This window comes from Bidens hawaiensis, unplaced genomic scaffold (assembly GCF_021521415.1).
Source record: "Bidens hawaiensis isolate Kalapana, Puna unplaced genomic scaffold, B.hawaiensis_p1.1 tig00031751_1, whole genome shotgun sequence".
In the NCBI taxonomy this organism is placed as follows: domain Eukaryota; kingdom Viridiplantae; phylum Streptophyta; class Magnoliopsida; order Asterales; family Asteraceae; genus Bidens; species Bidens hawaiensis.
This window is the reverse complement of record NW_027495358.1, coordinates 56,418-74,433: the sequence shown is the minus strand read 5'-3', so window position 1 is coordinate 74,433 and position 18,016 is coordinate 56,418. Positions and strand designations below refer to the sequence as shown.

Sequence of the window (18,016 nt, the reverse complement as noted above, 5' to 3'; positions counted from 1 at the left end):
GGTGGGATTTGGTATTAGTACAATTTAAGGTTTGTAGTTTATTTAACGTAAATCGAAACAATCCACGTGAGTAATCTTTTATTTATACCTAGTTGATAATCAAATCTAAACTAAATAAGAAAATAGTATAAATAAACTTTTATAATTTATAAGTGTTAGAAATAGTTAAAACTAAACTATTGTTAAATCAAACTCTAAAGTCAGTGTTGCTTAGTTAAGACAACATAGTCTCCCAGAGTAGGACAACGTGACTCTTCAAATCAGAGAATGCGGTGAGTAGCCGGTGACCTAAACACACAAAAAAGTCACCATTCTAAAAAAAAACCTATTGTTATTTTTTATTATATGTTATAATAATGCATGGGTAGAAAGTGTAAATATGTCTTCTGTTTGTTAATTAGGATAGATTGTAAGAAGTTATCTTAACAGTGTTATTCGTCACGTCTATTTAATACGCTGCTTCATAATGTATATGCGGATAGTGGAACAAGAAACAAAGTTTGTCGATCATTTTGTATTTTTTATATCATAGATTCAATGATTAAGATGCAAATGTTCTTCATGAATGTGTTGATAACTTTGTAAACCGATTCCATCAAATTGGTATTAGAGGCCGAGAAAATGATTCGGGGTTCTACGAAAGAGATATTAACAAACTGGAATATCATGAGGTTACAAACTTACAATTGGTAAATGAAAAAAAATTTAAGTTTTCAGAAAACAAAGTAATCATTTCATGAATGTATTTAAATGATGGAATTTCGTCGTTCAAAAAACTAGTTAATTTTTTAATGCGTACATGATATTTTAAATTCAAGTTGGGAATAAATATTATACTTCACAAGTTTGTATTTTTGCACTTTGTGAGGGAACTGGAAAGACATCGTACCACTAGTTCTATAGGTCATTGGTATCCAATATATAGTTGTATTTAGGGTACATTATAGTTTTCGATCACTTAGTTCGGTTAAATATGTCAAACCCAAACACAACATGTTTAATTAAAAATGTTAATCCGGACACAACCAATTAGTTAAACAGCTCAACCAAAACACAACTTGTATTTTAAACATGTTTCATATACCAATCTAAAGTTCGATTATTTTCATATCATGCTATGATTGTATAGGAAATTGTCACCCATAAGTTTAAAAATATTAATAATTTAAATACTTCAATTATTTAACTTAATTAAAGATTATTGAGTTTTAGTGGTTCATAGGTGAAGACAAAGCCTTTAAAATATCAAAAGAGTTAAAAGTTTTCGAATTCAAGTAAACAGAAATTCGCCGTTCCCAAAAAAATAATTTAATTGAGGAAAAACTGAGCTTATTTAGTTGATATTAACGGAACCACATGCATACAACATCACACTTGAACTCAGCTTTCATCGATTCGATCATTGGAAGCATACATATTACACCAAACCAAGTTTATTATACGAAAGCATTCTTCAATATTACTAAACCGTTATTAATTTTATTATTAATCAAAGTTGGAATCCATAGTTTATTATTATTGTGCGCCAATTCAACCGTCAGTTCTGCATAATAGGAGAGGTCAGTTCTGCATAGTAGGAGAGGGTTTGCTATGCAAAACAGCCGTTTCAACTGTCAAACCCGGTCCAAATCCAAACACAACACCCCAGTCTAAACCTTCACCAGTGGTGCTTTCTCCATCCTCCATAGATTTATTTCTCATCTCATTAATAATAAACAACACACAACCACTAGTCATGTTTCCATATTCACTTAGAACATGCCTACTGGCCCTGAGCTTCTGTTTATCAAGGTTAAGTTTCAGCTCAACCAGGTCGAGTATGCGTCTACCACCCGGATGAACAACCCAAAACATCGAGTTCCAGTCACGTAAACCGAGTGGATGAACCGCTTTCATTAATATATTCTCTATATGTTCGGAGATCATATCGGGTGCATCCTTGTGCAAGTGAAGTTTGAGCCCATCCTCCCTCAAGTACAACTTTATTGCCATCTCAGTGTCCGGTATGATCGTTTGATTGGCAGAAACAATCTCAAACAACGGGCGTTCAACCGCCAAATCTGGATCCGAACCCACGATGATCGCAGCAGCTCCGTCCCCAAAAAGTGCTTGGCCGACCAAAGCGTCCACGTGGTCCTCGTTGGGTCCACGAAAGATAGTAGCCATGATCTCTGAGCAAACAACAAGCACACGCGAGCCCTTGTTGTTTTCAGCAAGGTCCTTGGCTAGGCAAAGGACCATGCCCCCTGCCGAGCACCCTTGTTGGTACATCATGAGCCGGTTGACCGAAAGGGAGAGACCGAGTAGCTTGGTGAGTTGATAGTCAGCACCGGGCATGTCGATTCCTGAAGTGGTGCAAAAGATGACATGGGTGATCTTAGATTTTGGGAGCCCCCACTCCTTGATGGCTTTTGTAGCGGCTTCCTTACCGAGCTTGGGGACTTCGGTGATCAGCAAGTCTTGGCGAGTATTCAAAGACGGACTCGAGTACTCGCACATGTTCGGGTTATCTTTTAGAAACTCTTCTGTAAGGACCATGTATCGATTCTTTATCATTGATTTGTCACCTATATACAAGTACATTATTGTGTTAATATAGAGTAAGCAAAATTCCAAGAATATTAAAGGAAGAAGACAAAGTACTTGGGACAATTTACTCTGTTTTCATATTAATTCTAGTTGGGTGTCCGCACGATATAGTAAGGTATGTATGTAATCGAACGTGTAACCGGTGTTAAGGTTTCAATAAGTGCTTGACTTCACAACAGTACACGCGTAACCCCACGATAGTATGCTCGTAATGCGGTATTGGAAGTTTAACCGGTGTTAGTAAGCACGTCACACAACGACTGTACGCACACAATCAAGTGGCGATGCACACGTAACGCTACGTTGAACACGTCTTGTCCCACAACCCGTTCGGTCGTCTGACACTGTTCTAACCCGAAATTCGTTTGGATTTGACCCTTTTCGACCCAAACCAAATTAAGCTTTTTTTGTATCGACCCATTCCAACCTTAACCTATTAGACCTATGACCTGAACGACTAAACATGCCCGACCCGTTTGCCATTCCTTAATGGTAATCAGGTAACACGTTAAGTTTTTAAAATGAGAAAAAGTATAGCAATAGCAGTAGTATCATACTCAAATTAAAGAGTATAAAATACTCATTTTTATGGTATACTGTTTTGTAAAAATATTAACGTCTGAAAAAGTTATAAACGTTTAAACTTCGTAGGGGTAGTTGGTTTAAAATAAAGGGTATATATGTAGCTATTCTATAAATTAATAAAATATGATTAAAGTTTGAATGACCAAACTTGTAATCATTTTTAAATAAATAAAAATCAATTGTATATTATTTTGCTAAAAGAAAAAACTATCAAAAGACATAATTGCTCTTAAATTGGCTTAATCTTATTCATTATGATTTGTATTTAAAGCAACAAGTTTCAAACATCTTAAATATTAACTTAAATATTAAAAGGCTCTCACTCATACTTTATGGTATAGAAAGACAAGTCATTAAATAGGAAACATTACTGGAATAATGAAAACATGAATGCATGAGAAGTAATTAAACATATGCCACTACTTTCACTAAATTAATATGCAGTTATTTCTCTTTGACTGAGGTCGTAGAATAAATCGTAACCGGGTCTTGGGTCTGGGCCGCTTCCGGGGTCATAAGCGGATCCGGGATCACATCAGTCATATCATACGTCTTCGGTGTTATTATGAACTGAAATTGCATGGGGCACAAAATTAATACAAGTAAATACTTACAAATACGTTTAAACTTGCTTTTAAGACTAACCATATGCTCGCTCTTTGTAACGCGGAAATAGTAGTCAGCGTAATCTTCCTGGATATAACAGTTGGGAGGATTTGCGGTGCCAATTGCAAGAATACTGGCAAGACGGTGTTGGGTCTCTCCAGTGTTTTCAGCATCTACAACCTTGTGAACTGATGTCATTTCTTTTCTAAGATTTGTAAAAACAAATGCTACAAATGATCTATTAAATAGGAGTCTCCTTCGGAAATCGGTCCGACTGATAGCATCAACACTTCTACAACTTATATTACAGGTGTCATGTTGTTGGGAACTCTACGTACGTGTAGGTTTATTAAATTATGTGGCATCTTCTCTTTATATACATTAGTTGTTTCTTTATGCTTTATACTTCAGGGAATTTAAAGGGGGTAACAAGTGAAACACGATCGTTTAAGGTGTCTACACAACTAAACAAGCATTTAATCTATCAAACAAACGTTAAGGATTTTAGTAGACGATCAACTAGCGGTGTGCAAGGTTTGATTCAGATTTTGGGCTAAAACCGAATCAAAAACCAAATTCGGTTTTTAAATTTTTATTTATCAACCCTATATATATATCTATAGGGTAAGGTTAAAATAAAAACCCATTTGAGTTGTGAAAACTCTAGAAACTCATTCTCAACCACATGTTTTTAATTAAAGTTTGAATTATGTGGTTCACAATTAAAGTTAATAAAAAATGTAAACATAAATATAATATTTTCTTTCTCCTGAAAACATATAAAAAATTAGTAAAAAAATGTTAAAAAATAGCAAAACAAATTTTTTTTATGTTTCGATGTTTTGTATTAAATTTTTTTAATATATATTACGTGTGTAACAAAAAAAAACGATGTTACATCAGGTTTTCACAACTCAAGTGGGTTTTCATTTTATACTTTCCCTATATATATATATATATATATATATATATATATATATATATATATATATATATAAGGAGAGGATCAAGAGAGAACTCATCCTTAAAGAGAGATTTAGAGAACTACTAAAGAAATATTTTTAATATAATTAAAAAAATTATTTTTTATTTTTTTTCTTTCATCATTCTTATATGTTGTTATTCTTCACTATAATAAATATATAAAGATAAAAATAAAATACAAAAAATAATTAAAAAAAACTCGTTGTAGTGCACATATGTAATACATCGACTTTTTTTATTGCATATATGTACTAATGTGTATTTTGATATGTACAATAGTGTTAAATAGTATATATGCAATTGTTTGTATTGTATTAGTGCAATAGTGTTTGTTATATTATATACAAAAATAAAAAAAAAATCAATATAGTGCATTTGTGTTGTATTACGTATATGCGATAGTGTGTATTGCATACAATTATTAGTGTTGTATTTGCATTGTTATTGAATAATGCAATTGTGTTATATTATATGCAATAAAATTCTATTGTATATATGTAATACATATTAGTGCACATATGCACTACATCGACGGTTTTTCTTTTTTTTTTTAGGAACAATATCATCTTATAGAAGGAGGAAAGAAAAAAAAACCCACAATATATATATATATAGGATCAGGATTATGTGATAATTTTTTGAGAATTGAGAACTATGAGAACCATTTTGGACCACAAAAAACCCAAAAATAAAAAAAAAATCATAAAACAAAAATAAAAAAAGTAAAAAACCACAAGTTCTTATTTATCATCCCGGTTTCTAGAAAACGTAAAAAAAATCTCGGTTTAGCTAAATTATACATATATGTATAATATGTACATATATGTACACATGTTTTTTTCCTATGCACATGTATAATTTAAGGTAAATGATAATGCACATATGTGTACATTACGTAACTAAAGATTAAATGAAAGTATGCATATGTGTATATGTATAATACGAATTAAAAAGGAAAAAAAAATCGTTTTTTTAATGAAATATAAGAATTTTGGTTTTTTTACTTTTTTAAAATTTTTGTTTTTTTTTTGTTTTATAATTTTTTAAATATTTTTTAGATGTTTTTTAGTGGTCTAAAATGATTCTCAAAGTTCTCATTTTGCCAATAGTTCTCTTAGGATCCTTACCCTGTATATATAATATAAAAGAAAACCCTAAAATCTTATGTGTCGCGATGTGGTCACTCCCCCCTTTTATGGAAGCCACCGGATTTTTTGATTTTTAAATAGAGATCTCTCATTGATTTAACCCAAATTCATGGGTATGGGTCTTACCAAAACCAAATATCTCTTAAACAGGTTATAACATCTCATTAAATTAAAAATTAATCTTACCAATTATTTGATGAAAATCCTTTAAAATAGGAATATACTAAAATTTAATATCCAATTTAAAAAGAAAAGAATATTATTTATAATTAATAAACAATTTTATAGTAAAAAAACATAAGTGGGTCATGGGTCACAAAATCCAGATAGCTTTAAAACGGGTTATAACATATCATTTATTTATGAAACCCTTTCATCATCAAACCTTAAGTATATTATTAACTTTCTTACAATAAAGAAAATTAAAATTCAAAAAATAAATATTAAAAAATGAAAAATGTAAAACAACCATTCTCTCAAGCCATCCGATTGCTTTATTTGTAAATGAAGGCTTCTCACGCATTTGACCCGAATTCACGGGTAAAGGTCTCACCAAACCCAGATAACTCTTAAACGGGTTATAACATCTCATTATATTAAAAAATAATCTCATCAAATATTTGATATGAAAATCCTATAAAATATGAATATACTAAAAATTAATATCCTATTTTATTTTAAAAAAAGATATTATTTATAATTAAAAAACAATTTTATAATAAAGAAAATAAACGGATAATGGGTATCACCAAACCCATATAGCTTTTAAACCGGGTTATAACATATCATTTATTTGTGAAACCATTTCATCATCAAACCTCACGTACATTAATGATTAATTTTCTTATAATAAATAAAATTAAAATCCAAATATACATATTAAATATTAAAAACGAATAATGTAAAACAACCCTCGTAATACGGGGAATAAAATTTATATATATATATATATATATATATATATATATATATATATATATATATATAGGGGGAGCGATCTTTTGAGAACCATTGTGAGTTTTAAGAACTTAAGAACTCCATTTTAGGCCACACATTTAATTAAATGGATTGTTATATATGATTGAGATTAAATCTGACAAAAAAGTCAAAGTATGAGAGAGAATAAAAATGTAAGTAGTTACATTAACTTTTACGTCCGTTACACATGTGTAAAAGTCGACTCGGTGCGTAAAAAATTATGTAATTTTTTTACGTGTATGTAACCTACATATGTTACGCATGTGTAAAAAAAATTCGAAAAAGAAATCGTTACACTGAGTTCTTAAAGCTCAATTGGGTTCTCATTTGAAATCTTCCCATATATATATATATATATATATATATATATATATATATATATATATATATATATAGGGGTAGGATCTAAAGAGAACTCCACTAAATGAGAGAACTAATACAAAATTATTTTTAACTTTTTTAAAAAAAATATTTTGTGATTTTTTTTTCTTTTCTCTTTCTAATAAGATGATGTTCCTTAAAAAAAAACGGTCAATGTAGTGCATATGTGCACTAATGTTTATTGCATATATACAATAGTGTTTTATTGCATATAATACAACACAATTGCATTATACAATACATACTATTGAATACATACAAATACAACACTAACAATTGTATGCAATACACACTATCACATATACGTAATACAACACTAATGCAGTAATGCACATATGCAATAAAAAAAGTCGATGTATTGCATATGTGCACTACAACGAGTTTTTTTTTTATTATTTTTTTTATTTTTATATTTTTTTCTAGTGAAGAATAACAACATATAAGAAGGATGAAAGAAAAAAAAAATTTAATTTTTTTTAATTAAATTAAAAATATTTGTTTATTAGTTCTCTAGTCTCTCTCTAAGAAAGAGTTCTCTCTTGATCTTCTTTCTATATATATATATATATATATGTATATATATATATATATAGGGGAGGGTTCAAATGAGAACCAACCTTAACTTAAAAACTATGAAAACTCTAATTAACCAATCACAAAATTTCTTTAATTTTTTCATTAATTTTCCTTAAAGGGTGTTTTAGTAATTTGAAATAAATTTATATATATGGTATTCACGTTCATCGTATGTGTCCCTTAATTCTCTCTTTATTTGTTTCATGGTTCATCAATATATTTGCAGAAGATCCTATTTCATGTATACATTCCTATTCGTTTGATATCAAAGCAATTTCACAACACATTGAAGATCAAAGGTATAAAATTTTCCAATTTATTATTTTTAGAATGAGTTGATGTAACCGTTTTTCAACATCAACATTCTTCCTGGTAACCATATCCCCGTTCGAGTTTTTGTCTCCAACCTATTTAACTCATAAATCAGGTAACAAAATGTACAATCATTTGTTATATACGCATATATGATTCATGTAGTTGTGATTGGAAATCAGAGTGGGATATTGGGGACCAAGGCTTGAGGTGGGAGCAATTAAGTTTGCTAGTAATTGGATAAAATTGGCAATTGGGACATAACAAGCACTTTAATGGATGTTGAAAATTGGCAGTAAACTATTTTTTCGTGTTATTACCCTATCTTCTATTATTTGTTTTGCTTTGTTTTAAAGCTCTGACTTATTGGCTAACATAATATTCCACTCAATCAAATAGTAATTTGTGGAGTTCATATACTACCATTCTTAATTATATATATGTATAGTAATGTTATTTGATTGTTTTTCAGCAAGGGATTCTTGAAATTCATGGAGGAGCATATTAAAGTAACAAGTGAATCGTAAATGGTTAAAATATCAAGATGAATGCAACACGTGTAAAGATAATAGCAACAAGTGAATTGACAACTTACATACATGCATCATGTCGATTTACATAGCATCCACAATTTACATATATGCAGTTTGTCAAGTTACATATGTGTAACTTAGTGAATATATGTAACAGATACATATATGCACCTTTGAATACCTATATATATGTATATATATATGTGTGTAGTTTGTCAAGTTACATATGTGTAACTTAGTTAGTATATGTAACAGATACATATATGGACCTTTAAATACCTATGACCATTGAAGTTGATCAACATATATGTATCCCAATAACAAGTTTCATTTGTTTTTTGGTTTTTTTGGTCAGTTTTTTCTCCTTTTTTTTCGTTATACATAAAGAACCCAATTATTAAGTTATCAAGCATTATTAACTATTTTACTGTGAATGCATTTCCTTCTTTTGTATCACATCCGTAGAGTTAATCTATTATTTTTATTTTATTATTGATGTAATGGCCGTCTTTTATATAATATTCCCAGAATAATAATGCTAGACATGTCTATAACTTCTTGTTACATATATGTAACAAATGATACATGATATCGGTAACTATTTGGTCAAACACAACATAGTTTTTTTTTAATACGTAATTTATTTTTTATAGGTTTATGTTTTGTTGTGGTCTTCATTTCATATTCCTCCTGTTTATGAAAAATTATATGATTTTCTTTTAAATGGTGGTAATTTAATTTAAGAGAGAGGTAAAAAGAGTGATTTTAGGAATTTTATAGAGAGAGAAAGGTATTTTAATATACCATATTTGCTCTTTCACCTTTTAATTAGCTTCCTTAATATTGTGTTTATTTATAACATTGCCATTGTGATTCTAACCATTGATTTAATAGATCAATGGTTTATATTTAATTTGGTGGTTTTCAAGAAAACTATGGTTCTCATTTGAACCCTCCCCATATATATATATATATATATATAGGAGGGATATTTTGAGAACCATGGTGAGTTTTAAAAACTTAAGAACTTCAATTCTAGCCACACATTTAATTAAATGGATTAGAATATGTGGTTGAGATTAAATCTGGCAAAAAAGTCAAAGTAAGAGAGAGAATAAATATGTAAGTGGTTACACTAACTTTTACGTCCGTTACACATGTGTAAAAAGTCGTGTAATTTCTTTACGTGTATGTAACTTACATATATTACGCATGTGTAAAAAAAATTCGAAAAAAAAATCGTTACATTGAGTTCTTTCGAGTTCTTAAAACTCAAAGGGGTTTTTAATTGAAATCTCCCCTATATATATATATATATAATATGTATATATAATGACACATATAAAAGACAAGTTAATACCAGATTGAGAATTTTTGAATGTATATACACGTTTAAAAGGATGACACACATTGAATATTTTAGGACCACGTCTTGTAAACCGTTGGACACTTGTGAAGAAGTTTGACATGTGTTAAGGCCATCTGCTGCGGTTCAGGTTTGGGGGCCTTGTAGAAGGTGTTTATATGGTACTAAGTGAGCTCACGCAAATACCCTACTACCTAGTCTCACTTCACGCGTGACAGGGTCCCAATGACCCTGGTCACACGGCTTATTTCACCCTTTGGCAAATCAGATTGTTTCTTTTTTTTTTCTTTTTGTTTTTAAATAATATAAATATAAATAACGGTGAGGAATGAGGTATAACATGAGTTGAGTGATGAGATTGAATAAAGGTGGCGTTGACGTGACGAATGATAGAGAATAGTGTAAAATGTTTAGGCTGGTAAGAGGAAATTTGGTGTGTGTGTGTAACTCCAAAAATTGGGAAATGAGAAACTAGATCTTCATCATCCATTTAATCTTATGTGTTGTGTGTGCACGCGCATACACGTGAGTTTAAAATCGAACTTCAAAAAATTGGGAATTACGGAACTAAATGTTGATCATTAATTTAATCTTGTGGTGCACATTTTGTGTTATTTGATTTTCTACATCTCTCATGACTTAATCAAACAAAATAACCTAAACCCCCCACCCCACAACGACACAAACAAGAAAAAAAAAAGAAAAAAAAACTAAACCCCCTACAATTCTAACCCTAAAAGGTAAATCAAGATTTTTTTTTCTTGATCGAGTGGTGCTAGATAAGCATTTGTTTTTCTAATATGTAATTATTTTTATTATTTTCTTGAAGAAGTTTTTTTTTCTTCTGGAAAATTATATGATGTAGGTGATCAATGGGTCACAATACCATGGAGAGAAAATGGTTCTTAAATTCCCCATTTTTTTAGAGCATTCATATCCTTTTCTTTATTTTCAAATCTAAAATTACACTAAAAGTCAGTATATTTTTTCTACTAGGTTATTGACCCGTGTATGGCACGGACAAAAATATAGAAATTGTCAAGCACGCATGTATATAATTTCAAACGACATCATACTTTTAAATATGTATTTTAAGACGGCAACATAATTTATAATTGTAATTCATATTCACACGACAACAAAGTACTGGAAAACATAAGATTATTAAAAAAATCTATACTTCTTAATAAATAAAACTATCCTCTAGCCACGTGTCCTCGGTCTAGCCCATCCTTACTCTCCGATTCCCGCTCTCACCACTATCCTTTCACAATGAGGGTTCAGATCCTTACCCGACCCGGAACAACTGACGTTTCGAAAACCCTAAATCATTCTTGCCCCTTTCCAGATGTGAGTCAGATCCCTCAAAGCGCATCTCGTCGATTCGGCCACCGGAATCTTCCGTTCCGAATCGTAAACGCCGATCCTTATCACTGTCTGTTATCATCATCCACATTTTGTCGATCATGTCACCAAAATCTTCCATTCCGAACATACACTATCTGTTATGCCCTGCTCCGTCGACTTAGGTATATAATTCGTTCTTAATTGGTTTTTTCTGTGTGTTATACGTACGATTTTGTATATATTTGTTGTTATGTCAGGGTTCCAATTTCAGTTTTGCTGTTATGTTTATTTTGCTATAGCTGTTATCATTGAAGGAGATGCATCATTGATGAATTCGTGGTCTCGGTGTTCGATTTAAGACTAAAGGATTGTGTACAGTTTTGTGTTCCATATGTATATCTTTGCTGTTATGTTCTACAATTTTGTGTTCCATATGTATTAGCTAAAGGATTTTCAAACTATCTGAGTGCATGCTCATGTGTTATGTAGGCTTAATGGCCATGTTAGAGCAACCTATAATTGAGTTTGTTTTAAGGTGTTTGGCACGCCTTTACCTTCAAAAAAACTATATCCAAGAACACATGATGCTGTTTTGTATACTTTTTGAATAAAACAAATTTAAATGACAAGTTTAACCTACCCTTCTCAACAAAATCTTACCTCTGTTCAATCGAGTTACTGGTAGAATGGTTCCCATATATTTGCTGTTGAATTTATCAATATATGATGAATTCGTTGTCTCGATGTTTTTAAACCTGCATAATTTATAGATTTGTCATTATGTGGATTAGCTAACGGATTTTGCACAATTTTGTGTTCCATATGCTACCTAATTCCCATGTTGTTTTTCGAAAGTTAAACTTAAAATGGCTTCCCTTTTTTTTTCTTTTTCTTAAAGAGCAGTCAAGATGACGCACAACTTAAAAGCTCCCCCAGCAAGGGTAATGACTTTTTCTGGTTTGAGGGGAGTCAATGATTTAGATGACATGGTCAACAACGTTCAGGTTAATTTTCAATTCATTACTTATTGTATATGATGATGCAGTGCGTTTTGAGTTCAACATGTAGGTTAATTGTTATTGTAAAAATATTGAATTTACAAACCAATGAACCATTACCATATAACATAATGTCAAAATACAACCCATTTCCACCCACTGTTTAATCAAAGCATCATTCCCAAGTTCATTTTACTCCAATACTATGCAAGTATTCAACTTCCATTACAAAAAAAAATGTATATTTTGTAAATATTTTAATTAGTTTACAACTATAATAATAATTTCAAATTCCAAATTAGTTGACTTTCAATCTGAACGAATACCATCCATTTATAGATATCTTAATGTTAGAATCATATCAAATTACACCCTAATTATAGTTGTCTAATTTAAACATTATCAAATTGAAACTAATATAAAATTTTCTCTGACTTTCTATATGATTTAATATATCATATGTAAAAAGAACTTCTAATATGACAATTTTCTAATTTTCATCATGATTATACATTTATACCTATGGTTGACTTGACGCCAAATGAAGAAGTTGATGCCCAAATTTTGCTTAAAGACCGCTTCAAAGGCAAATATATATATATATATATATATATATATATATCTTTTAAACACTTAGAATATAAAAATTTAAATTAATAACTACTATACGTATACATTTCTTGAACACACCTTAATTTAACAGAGTACTTTGTACATATGAACCAAAATCTTATATGTGAATTGTGTCATGCAAAATTAAGGAAAAACGAGGGTGGAAGAGGAAAAGAAGAAGGACAAGCTACTTATTTTCTATTGAGCTTCCGGATTTCAAAGATTCTCAACCAGTTTATCAAAATCTACTTCGCAATGTGGATACTAAAAGCTAAGTTTTTCTTAAAGAACGTTTAATGCTACAAGTTTGTACAATATGATTGTAACTAAATGTTGTTCATGGACCATGTTTAATGTAATTCACAATCTTTTTAGTTTTTTTTTATTAATTCATCACATGAGTAATTTGTATAACATATATTGTGTACAATCATTAACACATTAGTTAATATTTTTCTCTTAGCATCATAATTTTTGATACACTTACATTCTCTGGTAAACCAATAATAAGTTATCATAAAGTATATTTTTTCCCTCGTGAAATATCTGCTGCTACATGGTTACAAATGCTCTGTTTTGAAATTTATGTTTGATTGAGCATATTTTTCTTCTAAACTGTAGTCAAAGTTTAACCTTACTATCATACGAACATGATATCTATCATATAATATATTGTCAACTTATGATCAATGTATTAGTAAAAAAATATATTTTATTTAACAGTAATGTATATTTGTATTTTTATATATAGTAACCAAATTTATTTATCATGACTTTTTACTATTGATATATTGAATGTTTTGGACTTGTAATAAGATTAAATTTGTTGAACCCGTGTTTTACACGGGTACCAACCTAGTGTAGTTATATAGTAGAATGTTTACAACCATATATGTTTATATATTTGAAGGAATTGTTTGTTAGTGGATTTATTAGAGCATTCTCAATGGATTCTTCAAATTGTGTGAGGGGATTCTCTATTTTTTAGAGATGGTTAAAAATTGTTGTGAGAGGAGGAAAGAGAAAATGTTACTGGTCATGGTTAAATTTGAAGATCCACACTGTTCATCTCTATAATTTTTTAATGTTTTTGAAAGTGGTTGTGAGTGAATGAGAGAGAAAATGTAATGATAAAAGTATAAAAAAAATATTATTTAATTGAAATAAGAGAGAAAAGATGGTGTTTTTAGTGTAATTATAGAAATGAAGATGAATAATTGATTGGGAATGCTCTTAGTAAGTATATTATAAGATTAAAGCATGACATATTCGTTGAAAGTAAAAAACAATAATCAATGACCTGACGGTTTTTTTTAACCGAACAAGAACCCAACCCGTCCGTTTATATTAATATAAAAACTAAGAATACATAAATATAATGAATGACTTTTAAGTTAGAAAATACTATGATAATAGATTTATAGGTGTTTACTGTTCAGTTTGAAACCGTGAAACCATCTATTGGTATAGGTAGATTCATAATTCTTATTTTAAACATAATTTAGTATCAAATTACAAACAAAACCAGAACCTAACCATTGTGAATGCTTTGTTTTGTTGGGTTCAATTTTCAGTGGTCTGGTTTCAGTGTTTTGTTGGCATAAACATTTTTGTTTTTTTAGATTGTTTGTTTTTATTTAAATTTTAAATTATGATTTTTTTATTATTTTTTTGTAAATTTCTTTTAGGGTTTTTTTTATTAAGATCAAAAACCCCTCAAAAAATATTCAGAAGCAATAGTAAAAAAGATCATAAATCAAAATATAAATCATAAACAAAAAAAGTAAAAAATAAATAAATAAATAAAATGGTTCCTCTGTTGTCCTCGTTCGAAATAAAAAAACCACTGAGAAATCGAACCGAAACCGAAAAAATCAATGAAAATGAAACAAAAAGCCAAAACCAAACCAAACCAATCGAAATCGAAAAAATAAATATAAAAGGAACTAAAAAAAACTGAAGGAACAAAAATGAAACTGAAAAAATGGACAAAAACGAAACAGAAAACAAAAAACGAGGTTCGGATTTGACCAAAAAGAAACAAAAGAAACCAAAACCCAACCTGCCCCGTGTGAAAACTCGTGTTAGCTTGAAACCTTAACGAACCTGTTCCAATCTAAAATCCGTTTAGATCCGAAACCTGCCACATTTCCTTATGACACTAACCCACATCGATTTTAAATTTGTCGACCCATTTTGACCCAAAAATAACAAGATGAAATTTCAAATGACCCATTTAGTTAAATTTTTTTTACCCAAACCAACCTATTTAATTTTTAAAACAACCAAAATTGACCCATTTAATATGGTTTGGGTGAAGATCCCCCCCCCCCCCCCAATAACGCTTATAAAGAAAATCCATATTAATCGTATGACTTAAGCCTGCAAACGAACCAAACATTTAGCGAAATGTTTTGCAGGAAGTTCTTTTTTTTTTGTTCATTTAATAAACGGAAACATGAACAAAAAGTTTGTGTCCATTTAATTAAACGAACGAAGACGGACACATGTTCCATTCGTTCATTTATGTTCGTGAATAGTCATTTATGTCCGTTTATGTTCATTTCTGGATGCGTCATGTACTTAATGTAATGTTTTATAATTTTTCGTTTGCGTTCATTAAAATGTGTTCATTTGTGTTCGTTTACGTCTTTCCACATATTATATATGTTCGTGAGTTGTTCGTTTAGATTTTAAATGAATGAACATAAACGAACACGAGCATGCCCATTTTTTAAAATGAACGAACATGAACACAAATATTTTTCCGATTAAGTGTTCCATGTTCATTCCATTCGTTTACATACCTACGAGTGACATAACTTAAGTGAAATGAAATACTTACAAATACGTTTAAACTTATTTTTAAGGTCAATCATATGCTCACTGTTTGTAACACGAAAATAGCAGTCCGGGTAATCAGCTTGATTGTAACAATTAGGAGGAGTTGTCGTACCAATGGCAAGAATAGTGGCTAGACCTTGTGCCCGTTGGGTCTCTCGAAGTTCTTCGACATCTACAACATTATGAAATGATGCCATTTTTTCTAACTTGATCTACTAAAGAATATGCTAAATTTTAAACAATATATAAGCAGGAGTTACTCTACGAAATAAAAGTGCGTTGTTTTTCAACGATAGATGCTTATGTATTAATTGGTGGATAAGAGCATTCCCAGCCCATTCTCTACCCTATATCCGTATATATATCATATAATTACATTACAAATTACTGTTTTTTTCTCTCTCATATTTAATTAAATAATATTTTTTATACTTTTATCATTATTTTTTCTCTTTCCTCCACACACATCCACTTTTCAAAAATATTAAAAAATTATAAGGTATGAATAATGAATCCTCAAATTTAACTTTCCCCTATAACATTTAACTCTCCTCTACTCGCAACCACTAATAACCATACTATATAATTTACAAATTCTGCTCAAATATTTTAAGGGGATGGGCTGAGAATGCTCTAGCCATTATTTATCAACAACATATAAATAGGAGTTACTTCATTTTCAATTAAAATAAATAGGAGTTATTTTCTCAAACGACATAAGAGTTACTTTTTAACGATCTACATATAAACGAAGTGATTTTCTTCAAGATAATCCAATAAACATCACGAAGCATTAAAAGATATTAAAGAATATTAATGATAGTTACGGTTGACTTGTTAGATGCTATTACCGGAAATGAGTATGTTACTATTTTTAGTAAAGAAAAGTTTGAATAAAACTTATGGTTGAATATAAATACAAACAAGAAAAAGATATGTTGAATTGTCATCAGATTTAAACAGATATTTAATTGTTATTTTATCTTCATTTTCATGTAAATTTGTTTAAAACAGAGTAACACGTCATAAAATACATGTATCAAGCGTATACGAACAACTCATTAATTTTTTAGTATATAACTTTTTTCCTTTTTACATGGGTTTTTTATCGTTACAACTTGCTTATAAGCTTTTTTAAGATAGTGTTTCATATTTCGGTTAAAAAAATATTTCACATTTTAACGTGTTGCAACACGCATAGACGGATCAAAGTTTTAGCGACTTTTTTTTGTATGGTTTAATGCCTCTAAGGATGTCAATCACGCTTGGTTGGAGGAATGAAGAGTTTGCGGGTTGAATTGTCCATCATGAACACGACTCGTAATAGCCGCTAAAAGTGGATGATTCAAAATTCAATTTATGTTGACCAAAATTAGTTGGTCATATTAGGAGATATTCTCTCCTTATTTTATTCCTAGATTGATGTTGTACGTTTATATATATCTTGTATTTGACTTTATGAAAAATCAATCAATAATACTTTCATAACTCGCATATTACAATATTCTATAAGTATGCAACACGTGGGTCATATTTACTAGGGTGTGTTTGGTTTGAAGATTTTCTTTGAGAGAGTTTGAATTTATCAAATGAATTGGAATTTTAAAGAATTGGATTTGAAATTGAAACTTTTCAAGAAATGGAACTTATAGCACTCGAATCTATGAAAGGATTTTAAACTTTGAGAGTGTTTTTGGTTTCTGGAATTTTTTTAAAGGAATTGAAATTTATTAAAAAAATTGGAATCTACCACTGACTACAAACTACGGGACGAGTTGACCGATGTCAAAACTCAGGCGCATAAACCGAAGTAAAAAAGTCATGCGCGTTAACCAATGTCGGGCATATTAACCGGCCCCAAATGCGTTAACCCACATCAGACGTGTTAACTGACACCAGATGTCGAAAGAATTAATCGAGGTCGGACTTCGAACGCGTTAACCGGAGTCGCATGCGTTAACAGACTTCAGACGTGTTAATTGGCACCAAAGGGTAGCCGGTGTCGGAAGCATTAACTGACATCAGATACGTTAACCGGAACTAACGCGTAAACGATTACCAGTGTGGCACGAATAATCAAAACGTACGCTTGATGCTCTTGACACGTAATTGATGTTGGATAACAAACACCTTGACTGACATTAAACGCGTTGCCGA

The 18,016-nt window shown here is 30.3% G+C and overlaps 1 protein-coding gene across 2 annotated transcripts; it reads right to left on the bottom strand.

Moving 5' to 3' along the window:
• Window positions 1-1,560: 1,560 nt before the first annotated feature.
• Window positions 1,561-16,056, bottom strand: LOC143582466 (chalcone synthase-like). Of its 2 annotated transcripts, none has more exons than XM_077065021.1 (2): window positions 15,861-16,056; window positions 1,561-2,567 (listed from the first exon to the last, which is right to left on the bottom strand). In XM_077065021.1, exons 1-2 carry the CDS (start codon window positions 16,054-16,056, stop codon window positions 1,561-1,563), a joined length of 1,203 nt encoding a protein of 400 aa, XP_076921136.1. The 2 variants fall into 2 exon arrangements, with proteins under 2 accessions (XP_076921136.1, XP_076921137.1); XM_077065022.1 differs by lacking the exon at window positions 15,861-16,056 and adding an exon at window positions 3,789-3,978.
• Between the last annotated feature and the right edge of the window lie 1,960 nt (window positions 16,057-18,016).